At 44.9% G+C, this 17,665-nt stretch overlaps 1 protein-coding gene across 1 annotated transcript in view; it reads left to right on the top strand.

Annotated features, from left to right (window-relative positions):
* cntnap5a (contactin associated protein family member 5a) overlaps positions 1-17,366 on the top strand; it is a 165,578-nt gene extending 148,212 nt beyond the window's left edge. The window contains exons 21-24 of the mRNA XM_015965714.3: positions 3,812-3,899; positions 3,996-4,196; positions 8,541-8,609; positions 13,512-17,366. Of these exons, the coding sequence (XP_015821200.1) occupies positions 3,812-3,899; positions 3,996-4,196; positions 8,541-8,609; positions 13,512-13,705 (552 nt within the window). The 3' untranslated portion in view covers positions 13,706-17,366. The remainder of the gene's footprint in view (positions 1-3,811; positions 3,900-3,995; positions 4,197-8,540; positions 8,610-13,511) is intronic.
* The last annotated feature ends 299 nt before the right edge of the window (positions 17,367-17,665 follow it).

The raw sequence follows: 17,665 nt of genomic DNA, 5'->3' as shown, positions 1-17,665 counted from the left end.
AAAGAAAAACCTATCACTAGGCTGTCCCAAAACAATCATCTTTATCTGAACCTGGCGCCCAAATAGCCTCAGAGGCTGAATAATCCAAAACTCCCACAGAATGAATGCTGACAGACGCTTTGAAATCCTCCCTCTTGGAACAGGGTTGCACTCGGTTGATCCGCAGGTGATCTGGGTGAGACCGTGGAACCTTCAAGGACTCAATGCACTCTCCATTCCTAGAATCTCCTCCATACCTCTGAGCAGTTGTGATTGAAGTGCATGTGCCGGATGCTACGTGCCATTTCTGCTGAGTTTGTTACTGCCTGAGTTTCTGCTTTAGTGTTTTGGGATGTAAATTACTGCAAGCCATCGCGGTACCCCGCAGGGAGCATAGTAGGGGTGCATGGTATTTTTTTCTCTGTCAGTCCTCCCCACCTTTGAGCAACCTATTTTCCTTATCTGAAGGTAATTATTATATGAGCAGTTTTGCCAGCTCTCAGACATTTTCAGGGAATCCTGAAAAATCAGCAGCTGATTAAAGTCGGGCGTAAGGACCCGTTCTACTGTGGTGTGGTCTATCGTCCACCTGGTCCACACAGTTCTTTCCTTCAGGAGTTTAGTGACTTTCTATCCTCCACTGTGAAGCTGTCCAGACTGGTGATTGTTGACGACTTTAACATCCATGTTGATGATCCCTCCGATCTCTTTGCCATGAATTTCTCCAGCCTCATGGACACCTTTGGCTTTACCCAGCATGTTTCTGGCCCCACACACCCCAGGGGACACACTCTAGACCTTGTTTTTACCCTGAGTCTAAATGCTGACAGTGTTTGTCCTGAGGACGTTTATGTTTCAGATCACCATTGCATTTTCTTTAACTTGTCCGTTTCTGTGTCCCCACCTCCTGCTCGCCGTATGGTTAGTTCTCGTTTTCTTAATGAGAGCACAGCTAGAAAATTTTCTGCTGCTTTTTATCCACCCTGTTCTTTTGATAATGTCCCAGATTCCTTAACTTCTCAGTTTAACGAGCACTGCCTCTCCATTCTGGACAACATCTGTCCTGTCAGAACCAGATCAGTTCCTACAGTGAACCCTACTCCCTGGTTTAATGACAGCCTTCGCAGACTGAAGTGCCAATGCAGAAAAATTGAGCGCTTGTGGAAGAAAACCCATCTCCACGTCCAGCTGCTGCACCTAAAGGATCTTCTGACATCCTTTAACTCTGCAGTCAGAGATGCCAGAGTTGTCTGTTTTTCCAACCTGGTGTCCCGGAGCAAAGGGAACCCCAAGGTGCTGTTTAACACAATCAGTAGCATCGTCTCTCCTGCCTCTCCTACAGCCTCCATCCACTCTGTTGCAGACTGTGAGAACTTTCTGTCTTTCTTTGTGGACAAAGTCAATAAGGTTAGATCTAGCATCTCTCCTTCAGCCTTATCGCTGCCTCTCCCGACTCCAACCAGGCCCATCATCCTAGATAGCTTTGCTCCTGTTTCTTTGCCTGAGTTAACCAAACTACTTAACTCTATGAAGACCTCTGCATGCCCCCTCGACATCTTACCCCCATCTTTGTTTAAAAGTGCTTTTCAGTCCATCGGTCCCAGCGTGCTCTCTATAAATAATGCTTCTCTGGTTTCTGGTCAGGTCCCTGCTTACTTTAAGAACGCTGTAATCCACCCGCTTCTTAAAAAAACGAGTCTTGACCCCTCTCTCCATAGCAGCTTCAGACCCATCTCTAATCTTCCATTCATCTCCAAGATCTTGAAAAAGGTTGTGGCTAAACAACTCACAGCTGCTCTTGATGAACATAACATCTATGATAGCTTCCAGGCAGGTTTTCATAGAGCTCATTCTACTGAAACAGCTCTTCTTAGGGTCTCTAATGACCTTCTGACTCACAGTGATGCAGGGGACTGTTCTGTTCTGGTCCTGCTGGACCTGACTGCAGCCTTTGACACTGTTGACCATCACCTGCTACTGGAGAGGCTGAGAGACTGGGTAGGCCTATCAGGATCTGCTCTGGAGTGGTTCTCCTCTTATCTTTCTGAGCGCTCCTTTTCTTTGACCGTCTCCAAGTTTAGGTCCTCCACCACCTCCCTTACCCATGGTGTCCCACAAGGTTCTGTGCTGGGGCCTCTGCTCTTCCTCCTCTATCTGCTTCCTCTTCAGCACATCCTGAGCTCCTTCAAAGGAATCTCCTACCATCTTTATGCAGATGACATCCAACTGTACATCTCCTTTAAGCCCCATGAGATGTCTAAGCTGCAGCTGTTACACACCTGCTTAGACTCTATCAAAACCTGCTGTTTTATATTGTCACGTTGATTTTAATGTTTTATGTCATAGCTGACCTTGTCCCTGGAAAGCACATTGAATATGAATAAAGCTGCCTTGAATTTGTTCATTTTTATCTAATCTAAGGTGAGTTTACTACAGAGCATCCAATAAAAAGGGAGTCACTTTTCTACATTTTATGTTGCAGCCTCATGCCAAAACGGATTCAATTCTCAGCAGCTGGGCAGAGAAACAACAAGGTTTTGTTAGTAATAATGGATGAAATCATGGAAAAGAGCTGGTGTGTGTGTGTGTGTGTACGTGCGTGTGTGTGTGTGTACGTGCGTGTGTGTGTGTGTGTGTGTGTGTGTGTGTGTGTGTGTGTGTGTGTGTGTGTGTGCGTGCATGCGTGCGTGCGTGTGTGTGATGCACCAAGGTATTTTTCACAAACAACACTTCCTCCTTCAGCTGCTGTCCTATTAATGGAAGCCGCAGTGGTCTGAAGGGGTTCAGATCAGGAGGATCGGAAGGGAGGTGAGCTTCAGCGGAGGCAGGCTAAGTTTTGAAAGGAGCTCTTTATGTAGATGGATCAGCTAATTGGGTCTGAATGTCACTACTTTAGCTGCTAAAATGCTGCATTATGAAGCTCGCTGTACAAAGGCAGACAGGAGTGCTGCTGGGGGTCTGAACTTGCAGCTGAGACAACACTCCAACTGATGTCAGATTTTAGTTAGAAAGATCCAGCTTCACTTCTGTTAGTGTGTCACAATGGTGTGTGTGTGTGTTAGTTTTACATTTGCCTGCCAACATCATGGCCAACCCAGACAAAGCAGATTCATTTGTCCTAAATTATTCATTCATCAGTTTATGGTTGATCGTTGGACCTTTCTTCATAGATATTTTCAGGATTGTTTTACCTCCCAGCCCAACAACAAGTGCACTGCAGCAGGATGACAAGATAAGCCACAGAAGGTCAGCTAAAGGTTTCCAAAGGGTGTCATGTTGCTCTCTAACCACATTTTCCTGTGACCTTTACTAAGTGGTTTCAGTGGCCTGGTGCCCAGATGTTGTAAGAATACCAGATGTAGGCAGAGTGGCTGATTGGTCTCTGATGCCTTCAACATTTATGCACATTTATTTTTAATAAAATATATTTGTATTTAAATAAATTAAATTCAACATTGTGAATGAATGATCTGAAGGTTGTGAGTTTTTTTCTAATGTGACACATGAACAGGGAGTAAACAGGGCCGCCTCTGCAGCCGTTTGCCTTTTAGAGGTAGAAGTTAAAGGAAACCTGGTGCCTTAAATGCAGTGGACACAGAATCCTGCAGTATTTTGTTCCACGTGGTTGTATTAGGTTTAACGTCTGAGTCAGCATAGTGGGCGGTCAGAATCTCTTCAGCAGCTAACTGTGGGCAGAGACGGGTTCACGTGAAGCTGCAGAGAACACAAATATCAATCTATAAAAGACAGGGAGCTGCTGATGCTGCTGCCGCTACCTCGGTTTACATTTCGTGTAATTGCCTTGTTATTTGATTTCTCTCCACTCAACCAGATCGACCAGGACATCCACAGAAAGTACACACTGTCATCTGATGCAGAGCTGATCTTAATCAGATACTTGACGCTGGGCAAAGTCATCAGTAAGTCTTCCAATTCCAGAAAGCATCCAGTGTTCCCCTCAGCTCCTCTGTCATGCTGATGGTCATGGGTGGATCTCCTTCCTCTTATTTCCACAGGAATGGAGAACTTGGACGAAGAGGTGATGAAAGCAGCTTCCAAAGGTTTCATTGGCTGCCTCTCATCGGTCCAGTTCAACCACGTCGCTCCGCTGAAGGCAGCGCTGACCAATAGGGGCAGTTCACTCATCAGCATCCGGGGTCCAATGGTCCAGTCAAACTGTGGAGCTCTGGCTGAGTCCACCTCACACACTCTGCAAGGTAACACACACACACACACACACACAGAGAGAGAGAGAGAGAGAGAGAGAGAGAGAGAGAGAGAGAGAGAGAGAGAGAGAGAGAGCTGCTAAACACTGTGTACATTGGCTATGATTACATAAAGCCTGGTTTATGCTTCTCCGTCAGCTCCGCAAGGGAGAGACACGCACGGATTGACGGAAGTGTTTTGCTCTCACACTTCTCCGTCTCCTGGAGAGTGTTGCAAAGCAATTGCCCAGCAGGACCACAGAGGGCGTAGCGCTGTTCTGTGGTATCCTGTCATGTATCGGTCCAAGATCGTGTGTTTATATTGTGTTTTTTGTGTATATAAGAGACTTTTAACACGGACATATTTGTCTCTCATCCTCCCACCTTTTCATGCGCTCCCCACCTCTAAACCCACGTTTCCTGTCATTTCCGTCCACAAATAAAATGTTTGCTGCACATCTTTCACTTCTCCAGTCACGGGGGAATTAAACGTTCATATTTTTAGAGTTTTTTCGCGACGTATTCTTCAAGCTTCTCCGTGTCTGCCGCTAGTTAAACTTGGCTCTCTTTGCAATGGCGGCGCTGTAAACAACAGCGGTATCCTGACCAGTCACAAGCTTGCGTAATCCGTCTCGTTCGATGGATGTTTAAAAAAGTGGGCTAGACTCCGTACGTACTTGCGTGCCTGCCGGAGTCCTAGGCAAGTACGGATAATGGCGTTGCGTGTCTCCGCACTGACGCAGACGGAGAAGCATAAATGAGGCTTTAGCCGGGACTAGGGAGGCTAACAGATTGGATTAACAAACAGAAACATTTGATCGAAAATGAAAACAACCTATCCGACCTCCCGTTTAAACACTATCAATCAATCAATCAATCAAAGCTTTATTTATAAAGCGCCTTCCGCAACCCTGTCAGGAAGCCCAAAGCGCTGAACATGGTACAGTTGTAAGTAATTATACTGAATAAATCAACAATAAAAGAAATTCAAATTACAAAATACAAATTACAAAATACAAAATGGAAATAACAAGATAGATGAAACATTCCGGTAAAATACAAATGTGTGAAACACAATTGGATTGAGTGGATGGATTGAGTGTACCAATGAAAACTGTGGAATGGATTCAACATAATAGAGGGCCATAATCAAACATGTTCTGGAAACGCCAAGCGGAGGAGGTGTGTTTTTAGGTGATTCTTAAAGACTGGCAGAGAAGGGGACAGCCTAACTGAGGGTGGCAACTGGTTCCAGAGTAACGGTGCTAGGACTGAGAAAGCCCGGTCCCCACGGGTACGACACCTAGACCGAGGGACAGCGAGCAGGCCTTGGTCAGAGGAGCGCAGAGCGCGTGATGGGGAATGTTTGTTCAGGTGTGTGGCCAGATAGGGGGGAGCACCACCCTGGAAGAAATGATAAACAAAAGAACAAACTCACACTAAAAGAACAAACCACCATCTGAAGACTCTGACACAATCATCGAGTTCTTAAATCTGCAAAACAAGCTAGCTTTTAAATGCAAACAAGGTCACTGAACTTTCACCCCTCCCATCAGTTATCATCCCTGGGCCGCGCCCCTTGTTACCAGAACCCACATTGCTGGAGGATTTGAGATAGCGCTAAACACCAGTCACCATTTTCTAGGTGCAAACGTCTTTTGTTGTCCGTGACATTAAACGGTGTTTTTCTTTTTGGGACTCTGGTAGTTTGTCCTAAAGGAGAAGTGGTAGCAGCCAGCTGATTCTCCTTCTCTTATATTTTTGAGCGGAGAACCTCTCCCACCCATGGTGTTCTGTTGCTAAATACGTGAGTGTGTGATGAGTGGAGGCCCCAGAGTAGTATGATGGTTCGGTGAGACCAACAACCAGATGGTCCAATGGTTGGCCTCAGACTGAGACATGTTATTGGTTTAGGTTTTGAGACAAACGTGAGAAAACCACTTGAATATTTCACTTCATTTTTTTAACAAGGTTTTTTTTTTTTACTTAAAAATGTATATCTGCACTAAGTCAGAACGTAGTTAGGACGCATTAAAAAATGTTTTAAGCTAATTTGTTTTCCAGCTTTGCAATTTGAGAGTATTGTTTGAACTCTCCGACTAGGAAAAGGGTAGAATGCCTTCTCCAGGTCAGGGATGAGGTCCTGCCTCAAGCGGAGGAGTTTAAGTATCTCAGGGTCTTGTTCACAAGTGAGGGAAAGGTGGAGTACAAGATCTACAGGCGCATTGGTGCTGCATCTGCAGTGATGCGGGTGTTGTACCGGTCTGTCGTGGTGAACAGAGAGCTGAGTCAGAAGGCGAAGCTTTCGATTTACCCGGTCGATCAACGTTCATACCCTCACCTATGGTCATGAGCTTTGGGTAGTGACCGAAAGAACGAGATCGTTGATACAAGCGGCCAAAATGAGTTTTCTCTGCAGGGTGGCTGGGCTCTCCCTTAGAGACAGGGTGAGAAGCTCGGTCATCCGGGAGGGGCTCGGAGTAGACCCGCTGCTCATGTTACGTGACCACTGCGGTCATGTGATGCATGTCTGTTCTATTTAACAGACATGGCCTTGCGAGGCCAGGCACCTTGACGTTGAGAAACACTCGTGGTCTTCTTACTAAACCCAAGCTTCATTTTCACAAGGCATTGTGGGTATTGTGGGTTTTACACCACTGTTGGTAAAGCTTTATTTCATTTCATAATCCCAAAATAAGAAGTTTAGTACAGAAAATACACTTTTTCAGCTTTTTCTATTCTGAAACAATTGTGTTTGTCGTCTAATTCATGCTGTGTCTGTGAAACAGAGAGAAGAAGGGAATAAAACTTATTCTACATAGATCTTTAAATTACCATCAGAGTTTTTATCTGTTAGATTTTCACATTTGGGAATGTTGTTTTTGGTTCTGCCGGATTCAGAGGTGTGAATCCACACTACAAACACGTTTTATTCTCTCTGGGTTTCACAAGTTCACACCTTTCCCTTCTGCTCTTTGGAACTTTCACAATCATTTTAAACTATTTGAAACTGTTCAACATTATTTCTGTGTAATCTTATTATTTATTTATGAGAAATAAACTCTGCTCAAAAACAGCATGTACTCTACCGACAGAGTGGTTGCATAAATAAAGAATACTTATTATTGTTATTAAAATTAGATTTATTTTAATGCTGATAATAAGTAAAAAGATCTAAGGAAATCAAATTAAGTTGTCCTAAATCATATCGGTCCAGATTCTAATCCAGACACTGATGGAGTAGCAGGGTCCAGCTCCACCAGAAAGGAAACTTGTGACCCTTGACCTTTGGATCTCCACTACGGCCTGAACATTACAGAGGAAGTGAACGTTTCCAGCAATTGCTTATGACTTATGTCACGGTAAAAAAAAAAAAAAAAAAATATATATATATATATATATATATATATATATATATATATATATATATATATATATATATACTGTTCTCTCTAAGAACAACTCAGTTAGCTGCAAAACAACTTTTCACCCAGAACGCTTCTCTCGCTGAAAGAAATCTTCTGATTCATTCACTCATCCAAAAACTCACATTTTCATTTTAGCTTTCATTCAGTCACAGGTTTGCTTTTTGAAACAAGTTTTATATCATATTGTCTGTTCTAAAATTGTCATTTCAAATTGTCATTTTTAAAAGTGTTAGTAATAAATTCTTAACTTTAAAAACTTGACTCTTCTCTGAAATGAAACACAGAATGGTATATATATTTTTGGTTATTGAAAAAGAAAAGATTCCTTTAACTTCTGATTAAAATAATAAACTTTTGCTATTAAATTTAATTATCTTAAATTAAACATTAATCTTTGGATTAAAAAATAGACCAAGCTCGTTGGCATATGAACACCTATTAAATATATAATATCCTAGATATTTATGTGTGATAGAAGCTTCATTGTTAACTTGTTTGGACATTTTCTCAGAATCTAACAAAGCTGATAGCAAACAGCGTTAAATCCTAGTATGTAGTTAAACACGCTACAATAGATCATCAGTGATTATGATGTTTGGGATTTTAAATCACACACTGACTTTTTCTTTTTTGTACTTTTATTTTTGACTGTTTTTTTTTTCCTTTTTTTATTTTTATAAAATCCAGAAAAGGTTGAATTCCAGAGTTTTTTGCAACACAGCAGAAAAAGCCCACACAGTGCTTTACTGATGGCGTGGAGGAACTGTGACCAGAGACTCTAGGAGGAAATTCAAAATTCAGTTCATTAATTCAGTTCTGAACTTGTTGACATAAGCAAAGAGACCAAAGGAAGGATGAGAATCCAGAGGTTGTTGTGGGTCTTTATGAGGTTAATTAAATAACGTGTTCTTCGTTTGTGCCTCTTCAGATCAAGCTGGGAAGGAAGATAAGGAGCAGCACGGCGGCAGCACCCAGAAGGACTTGGCTGTAATAGCAGGTCTGTTTTCTCTCCTTTATGCTGCTCCTCTTTTCTTCCTCTGCTTAATTGAAAATGAGTTCCAGCTGTTTGTTTGTTTTCTCGGTCTTTGTGTTGATCTGGTCTCACGGTAAATCTGCTGCAGCCTCTCTCCGACACTGCGACCTACACAGCTGTGACGTGAGCAGGAAACGTTTCCTCAGCCTAAAGGACACGAGCAGATCAGAAAGCCTTTCAGATCCGAACGTAACGAAACAGTTACTCTGAGATAACGAACAGGAGCTGCTGTCAGCGCCGCCATCTGCACATCCAAACACAGCATGAACCTCATCTTTGTAGCTGAAACCCTGTTTGACTTTAATAAGAGCAGGAGTTTGTCATGTGCCAAAAGTTTCATGAAAAGATTGAACTGACAAATATTAGTGAAAACAATCAGTCAAGCTGAACACAGGCAGAAAAACAACAACGGCATCTTTAAAGCCAATTAACACATCACACAGCATGCCCGATCGTTAGTCAAACGCAGTCCTCAGATCTAATTTCACTGTTGAACAAATCCAAGCATCTGAATTCAGGAGAAATAAAAACAAAACTAGTCAAAGGAATGTAGGAAAATGCTTCAGACTCTGAGAAGGGAGTGTCACTGAGTCCTGACAGCCGTGAGTCCCAGAATAAACCTCATCAGCTGTCTCTTGGTGTTTTAATGAGGTCTGGTGCAAACAGCTGCAGTTTTAGTCCTGTGAGGTGTTCTCACACAGGGGTGCGTCTTTTCTATGTGACCATAACAGACATGGAGATGAGAGGGTTAGGGTTCTGATACCCGCTGTGGTAAATGTCCTTTTGCTGTTAAAGGTGTGGAACACTAAAAAAACATTTTTTTATTATCATTCCTGAATTGAATCGGCCACTCTGAGTTCATCATGCAGGCTGAACATGAGAATAGTCTCCTACACCTATCTCCTGCAGTAGCTTCTGATAGAAAACAGACAGTGAATCTCTAGCATTAGAAAAGCCTGACAGATCTACGTCACACAGTCACTCAACATTCATGGACTCACCCATCTGGACTCACAATGGGAAGGCTGTTGGCTTAGCGTCCAGGAAACAGCAGAAAACATCTTGGCTAGTAGAAGCTAATTGTTAGCATGAGCAACTCCACCACACAGCAGAACTCCTCCAGGCTTGTGTTATTTGTGGAGATAAGCACATCAACATTGCAAGTCAGTGGTGGAGTCGTGCTGCTGTTATCCAGTCCGAGGTAAATAGGACTCCAACGCGCCGTCTGAAGCTCAGCTCTCACGTGGCTCTCTTCTAGTTCCCCAAACAGGTGCACCGGGACTTTTTCTAACCAGAATACGACGTAAGAGGCATTTATTCCCAGTAGAGACCACTGCATTGATTAACTGTGTTCCACACCTATAAATGCCTTGTGGCTCATTTGATGTAAGCCAGTAAACTGTTTATGTCTGTGTGTGATTAAGTAAGCCACGCCCCCTCATTATAAAACAATCATCAGTTGAAAACAGCAAGCGGTGCCATTGTTCGGTGTGCAGTTGTTAAGTAATGAGGGTCAGGATCGTGTCAACTCTGTTTCAACACCAACAACAAAGCTGAGAGAATCATTTCCTGTTCCACGGGGACAGAAGGTGTAGCGCTGCTGCTTCAGACCAGTTTCCAGGCAACCAGCAGAGTCTGAGGGTGACGCTCCTGTGTTTACCAAAGAGAGATGAGAATGTCATCAACCGTCTCACTGAACTTGTAGCAAAAAGAAATAATACGTTTGCCAAAAATGTCTGATTCTCCCGTCTGAGTTGGACTGGTTTTATTTCCGGACCGAGCGGTGTTTTGTGCTTTAACTGATGAAATGTGAGGAGTTTTAGTCCTCCAGACTCAGTCTGATTCTTACTTTGTCCTGTCCTGGTTTTGGATTCTGATTTAAATGTAGAGAAGCCCTAAACTGTTTATGTTTAATCATATCTGAGAGGTCTGGGTGTGCATCCACCTGCAGCTGGCGAGGCTGGCTTCAGAGAGACGCAACGCTCTAATAAAGACCCCAAACCTTTACTTCTGAATCCAGATCATCTCTGCAGAGTAAAATTGTGTGAAAACATTCAACACAAACTGTAATTTGGTCACTGACCTGCCAGTTTCTCATGCAAATGTTGCACTAAACATCTGGATGTTCTCACATGCAGCCGTTTAATAGCGTTTGTCATGTTGGTGCTACAAATGTCCAGGGAATAAAGACAAGGACAGGGACATGTCTCCCAGCGCACACGGACATGATGGCATGCTCAGTCACACCCTGGGCTGTCAGCAACCAGGGCATTTGAACATCTGCAGCTAAGAGACCAGCTTTGAAGGCATAAATATTCTCTCTACCACATTGTTTAAATTATTCAAGATGGCGGCTGGTCGGATAATTCATCTGACACCTTTCAGCAGTGATTCCCAACCAGGGGTATGCGTACCCCTAGTGGTCCATCAGCGCATTACAGGGGGTACACAGAAAAGCTAATATTTCATTACACAGAAGAGGACGGTGCTCGCCCTGGTTTAAAAAAAACATTGTGCTGGGATGAGTTATGCTTACTCAAATAAAGTAACGCACAGTGATATATGATTGTTATCATATTATCTATGTATTATCATTATGTGCAGCAGTAGTTTAAGAGGTAGAGTGGATTGTCCAGTAATAGGAAGGTTGCAGGTTCGATCCCAGCTCCGGACAGAGAATTCTGACACTTAACCCCCCCTTGCCTGCTGATGGTGGTCGGAGGGACCGGTGGCGCCTGTGTCAGCCTCCCCTCCGTCAGGTTGCCCCAGGGCAGCTGTGGCTACATCATAGCTCATCACCAGAGTGTGAATGTGTGTGTGTCTTTACAGCCATCCTCATACTAATCAAGCATTTAGTGACAGTGGAGAGGAAAACTCCCTTTTAACAGGAAGAAACCTCCAGAGGATCCTGGCTCAGTATAAGCAGCCATCCTCCACGACTCACGAGAAGACGTCATCATTTATATATCTTTTTAATGTGACTGTGCATTAGTTTGGTCAAGCTACGCCAGCTTTAGACTAGATAAGAGGTCACCAACTCTGGTCCTCAAGGGCTACCATACTGCACGTCAGCAGTTTCCTGACTGAAATGAATGAGTAATTAGCAGGCTTGTGCAAAGGTAAATGTGGTAAGGAGGGGATTCAATTACTCCATTAAGGTGTGGTCAAGCAGGAACCACAGAAAACCAGGAAGATGGTAGCCCTCGAGGACTGGAGTTGGTGAAGCCTGGACTAGAGGCTGCTGTGCAGTGTGGATTAAGGCGTACTGAAGATGGGGTGACGTTGGTTGTACGGACCAGGTTTGGGTTTTAGGACCTGATGCTGAACGGAGAAACATCCTCAGTAAATAATTCTGGCGACAGTAAAGTCATATCTGCATTAATTGCTCGTTAACACTATGCCGTTTTTCAACACAAGATAATCACACAAGCTTCCAAACATCTCCCAGGATTTAGTTAGAACAAATGTCCATATGTAGCTGTTTCTCCCATTAACAAGCAGATCACTTGTGTAAGACAGTTTGAACAAATAAGTAATAAATAAAACTGCGCAAAAATAAAAAAAACGTCTAATGTACAAACAAATAGCACCTCAACTTAAAATACCTGGCAGGGGTCTATTCTGCCTTGGCCCCCAAAATGCCTTGATACGTTCCTGGGCATGGGACTGAGTTTTGAAGGTGATCTGAATGGTATCAAACATATAAATATTACATACTGGTAAATGATTGCTTTAAGATAAAACGTGTCGTGCGATAAAGCTACATTTTATTTTTTAAGAACTTTGTTTTGTTTTCTTGGTTTTCACTTTCCTATTTTCCTGTTGTGTCTGTCTCTGATCTTCCTGCATCTCTTCTCAGTCCTCCAGATAAACTGCTGCCTGGCTTCCTCCTTTTTCACCTCATGAGTTACCTTTTACCAAAGCAGGTCAAATGGATCTACTGACCACAAAAATAGCAGTGTGCACTGTCCGGCCACTTCAGTGACGTGCGTCACTGGACCGTGGGTGATGAGCGTTGCAGAAGCAGAGCGCGTCAGGCACCAATAAAAGACAGAAATCACCAGAGAGAATGTAAACAGACATGAATGATCGTGTGCTAATTATATATTTTTGGGTTTTGCCTCTTTCACTGTCATTGTGGCCGTGCATGAATAATCAGCACTCTCCCGCCCTCTGTATCTCCACTTAAAAGAATCCCCGCTACGCTGAGAGTCCATATGAATAATATAATATAGGTAGGAACTGCATCTTTCTTCTGGCTCCCTCTGGGTGTGTAAGTTGAGGGCATCAGTTGAGCCCGACAACCTTTCAGTAGAACCGGGTTCCCCTTAGCTCTCCTCTAATTTGAACCCTGTACCCAAATCCGGATTGGGAAGTAACACCCGATCAAGTCTGAAACCACATGATCCTGACAGATTTCTGATCACGTGATTGGATCTGGACATCCCTAGATTATTCTGCTGTTTATAAATGGGTTAGGGCTAGGGCTAACCCAGATGTTCTGCTCCTGATGCTAATAGCTGAAAATAACCTGTAAGATAAACTAACATCACAAAAACCTCTGGGAGATTTAGGAGATAAGCGCGGTTTTAAGATGGCAGACACACTGTTGCCCTGTCCTCACCCAGACTAGCCATTAGCTCATCAGTCCCGAAGGACATGAACTCTTTCTCTGAACATAGGCTGTTCAGGAAGCTATTTGGGTAAGACAATATTCATGTAAAATATTTACACAGAAACATGCGTAAAAATGGCTGAAATGTCCCATTGAGGACATAGCATTGACTCGGGGAAATGTCCCGGCCTCTGGGCATGACTGTAACTCCCATCATCACCCTCTAACGCTCCCTCCTGCTGTGTTCTCAGGTGTGGTCACAGCGGTTGTCTTCATCGCCGTGTGCGCTCTGGCTGTGGTGAGCCGACTCCTTTATCAACAGCGGCAGGCCCAGAGGAACAGCAGTATAAAAGAGGAGCACAGACACAGCACATACACAGACTACAGGACTGAGCTGCACCTCCACAACTCTGTCAGGGACAGCGTGAAGGAGTACTACATCTGAACACAGCGTGCAGCCTCTGCCACAAACTCTGACAAAGGACTTCTAGGTGGATGCATGGCTGTAGTAAGAACACGCCCCGGTGCCCTGGAAGCTCCTGGGGACACTGTGCATTCCTGCAGCCTACGGTTCCCTCTCTAAATGCTCCTGTACAAGCTAGTGGCTGAATCTTTGCAGCTGTTAGTGTGTGTGACGTTGGTGAAATTGTCAGAATCAAACTGCTGTGGTTTCTGTCATTGCAAAATGTGTAAAGCATAAGATGAATGTCCTGCAGAGATGGACAGAGGGAAAGCCTGAGCACAGGTAGCAGAAGCTGCTGTCCATCCTGAATGCACACGACTCAGTGTTGTGTCTGAACTCCTCCCACCCTCCCAGAGCAGCGGGACTCCTCCCACCCTCCTGGAGCGGCAGGACTCCTCCCACCCTCCCAGAGCGGCGAAACTCTTCCCACCCTCCTGGAGCGGCAGGACTCCTCCCACCCTCCCAGAGCAGCGGGACTCCTCCCACCCTCCTGGAGCAGCAGGACTCCTCCCACCCTCCCGGAGCGGCAGGACTCCTCCCACCCTCCCAGAGCAGCGGGACTCCTCCCACCCTCCTGGAGCAGCCGGACTCCTCCCACCCTCCCGGAGCAGCGGGACTCCTCCCACCCTCCTGGAGCAGCCGGACTCCTCCCACCCTCCCAGAGCAGCGGGACTCCTCCCACCCTCCCACAGCTTTGGGAGCCTCTAATCTGTTGATGAGAATGAGGAGCTGTAGGTTGGGCCTGTAACATATGCGTGCATTTGCTGCTGTTTTTGTTTTGGGTAGTTGTTTTTTTTTGTAGTGATGGTGGACGCTGAGGTGATGGGGACAACACTGCCTTTACTGTATGAGTGCCTACTTTACATTTGTGTTCGTGGGTTTGATTCCATTACAGTATTTTATGTTTTCTGCTTTGATCTGGCTCCAGGCTAAACCTTCTACTTAAGTAGGAGCTTACTGTTGTGTGACCAACACCACGTAAAGTCACCTCTCACCATCACACCACCCCCTCCTTTTATCCAGAGCAAAAGGAGACAGTTTCTGTCCTCTGAGTCATTTCCACTTCACCAGCTGAACGGGGCAGAAAAGGAGACCAGGCAAACTCAAAGCCTCATTCATCAAACCCAGAAGGATCTAAAACATCTCTGCCAGACCCAGAGAGGTTCTATAGAGGTGTATTTATCTATGAAAAAAAGTATTTAACGCCTCTGATTCCTGCTAAATGTTCCAGATTAGACCTGAGTACAAACCTTAGTAAACTGCAGCTTCAGATTATTCCATTTATCCCCCCAAACCAGCCTGATTCTGTGTGAAACCTGGCAACGGGCCTGGGAGGCACCAGCTGATCCCGAGTCAGTGAAGGCTCTCACCACTCTGGAGGAGTTTTGTCCCTCTCTTCTTCCCAGAATTATCTCAGAGGGTTCTCCAGCAGAACGCTCTCCTCCAGGATGCTCTTCTGTAGAGCAGAATTCATGGTTCCATCAGTTACAGCAGGTGGTCCAGTTCCTTACTCAGGTGACCTTTGATGTTCATTTGGTTTGTTCATTTGTATCATTGAGGTGATTAAAAGTCAAACACAGAGCCACATGAGGGGTTGGGGGTTGAACTCTTCAGCAGCTCTGTAGAGGCCCAAACATTTACTAGTGTGGATAAAATCCTGACATAAACAAAGTTCATCAGATAAAAGCCATTTTCAGAGGAATGTTATTTTAGGCAGGAGACTGGAACATTTAAAAAGATCATGGAAAGACTGAAGTGTGTGACCAATCCTGAGATGTAGACATTAAGCTCATTAGGAACACCTCCCAGGCTGAAGCCACCATTGGTGGAAACCAGTCAGCAGTGATGGTGTTCCAGTTGTTATTCCGATGGGATCAGGACATAAATCTGAGGTTTGGCATGGGGCTTTAGAAGGTATCGGGTCTGGCAGATGAGTGATGCTGACGCTGGAACCACCCTGCTGGTGACACTGGGAGCTGTCACACAGGTGGGCAGTGGACCAGTGAAGTAGGGTTCACAGTAAATGTTAGGCTGGAGAGGTAGCCATGGTAACAGGGTGGGGAAACCTCACACTTTTATGTGCGTGCCAGGAGTCTGACCACGCTGCCTGAAAGTTTTAGTTATCCATCCTGGGAGCAACACATGCATGAGAGGTCTTCTCGGGGTCATTAGGAGAAGGTTAGGGGCACCACCACCACCACCAGTAAACCAAAAACCCTTACCTGTTCTAGGCACCTGGCTGGGGACCAGTGCTCAGCCATGACTCACAATGCCAGTCAGTCCGGTCCAACGGACCTGAAGAGGTCAACGCCGGTTCTGATCGCAGTTTGTTTATGAGGCTGTTCCAATCCACCATGAAGCAGCCTCGGTGGTCATGTGACCTTCACACCTGGACGTCAATAGAACAATGCCATGTTGGGTGTTCATGTGGAGGTGATGAGGAACCCGATGGAACGTTCAGCTGCTTCAGTGAGCAGGGAGAAACACCCTTGTATACATCTCACTGTAATTAGCTGCTTTCCTGTTGTCTGGAGTGCTTCTGGATGTCCAAACTTCCGTGCTCAGTAACACTAATGAATCCCAGTCTATGTATGGAAACGGTGACACACACACTTACACACCGTGCGTCAAGCCGTTTGATAAATGAGGCTTCATTCGTGTCTGCGGGTTTGTCTGTGAGGACGTAAACACCTGGAATACCTGGAGTTTCAGAGATAATAGATGTTGTGTTAATATGGAAACACGTGTGACGAGCCACGAACAAACAGAACGCTCTGCAGGAGCTGGTGCTGGTGTTCAGGCAGCAGGGCGGCTCACACCGGGAGCCCCAGGTGCAGCAGAGACGCAGGAACTGGATTACCTATCTGCTACATCACATGTTCGGGTGGGGAGGGGGCATTAGGGTGGAATCACTGCTGCCTTTCTAAGACTGTCGGGCTTGTTTTTCCAGAGAACAAACCAGCAACGCTGGGCTTTGTGCAACCTCCAGAAACAAATCAGACTAATCTGCTACCTGACAGGCTGTTTATCCTCCGTGTGAGCTGCGCCGCTGGTTCTGGGTTTCTCAAGCCAAATCTTTTTAGGGATCGTTCACCAGTTGAGAAAAATCCAAACTGCATCTGGTCCCTAGACGCATCAGAAAATGTTTAAGCGCGGGCGATGTCAGAGGAAAATGGTGAAAACAATCCAGTTTGGCTTGTCTCGCCCTCCTTCTGCTTTCTGTCAACATCAGCCATGCGCAGCCAACAGGTACATGAAGGTAAAGCCCAAAGACGAGCCCGGCCAGTGGCTTCTGCTGTCTCAGCATCCTGGAGCAAACTTTGTTCTTCTTCCAGGGGCGTGGGGGAGGGGTCTGAGCTTTGGACCGATGCACTGATGGACTGGAGCTCCTTGATGGCTGAAGACACAGGAGACAAGCATGATGAGTAGAGACAAAGGGTCCTTCCTGTGCATGTCCTGCAAGCTCGCCTCAAAATATGATAGTGTGCAGATTTCCTGTAACATGAAATGAATACATACCTCTGAGTGTTTAGGTTATATAACGTGGTCACTTCTTAATGATTTGTATAGCTGCAGTTTTATTAAGGATCTAATGTATAGATGTATAATTTAATAATAAAATAGAATAAATTGTTGATTTTTTTCCTGTCGTCGTCTCATTGTGTGCAGCTGCTCTCTGCAGGGCAGGGATGAGAAAACCGCTCAAGCAGTCAGTCTCAGTCTGACAAAAGGAAACACCTGACAGTGCTTGAATTATTTTACAGTTTCATTACAGAACAAACACCCAAAATATCTAAATAAAATAGCAAAATAAAGAAAGTGTGAGGAATGACGTCTCCTGAGGGTCTGATGCACAACTGCACCAGTTCTGATTAACCTAATCCATATTAATGAAGGCTTTTAAAGACTGGAATTGTGGTTTGATATCATGCCGTTATTTTC

Source organism: Nothobranchius furzeri, chromosome 14 (assembly GCF_043380555.1).
Source record: "Nothobranchius furzeri strain GRZ-AD chromosome 14, NfurGRZ-RIMD1, whole genome shotgun sequence".
Classification (NCBI taxonomy): Eukaryota; Metazoa; Chordata; class Actinopteri; order Cyprinodontiformes; family Nothobranchiidae; genus Nothobranchius; species Nothobranchius furzeri.
Note: the sequence above shows the minus strand (reverse complement) of the source record. Positions and strands in the feature narration are given on the sequence as shown.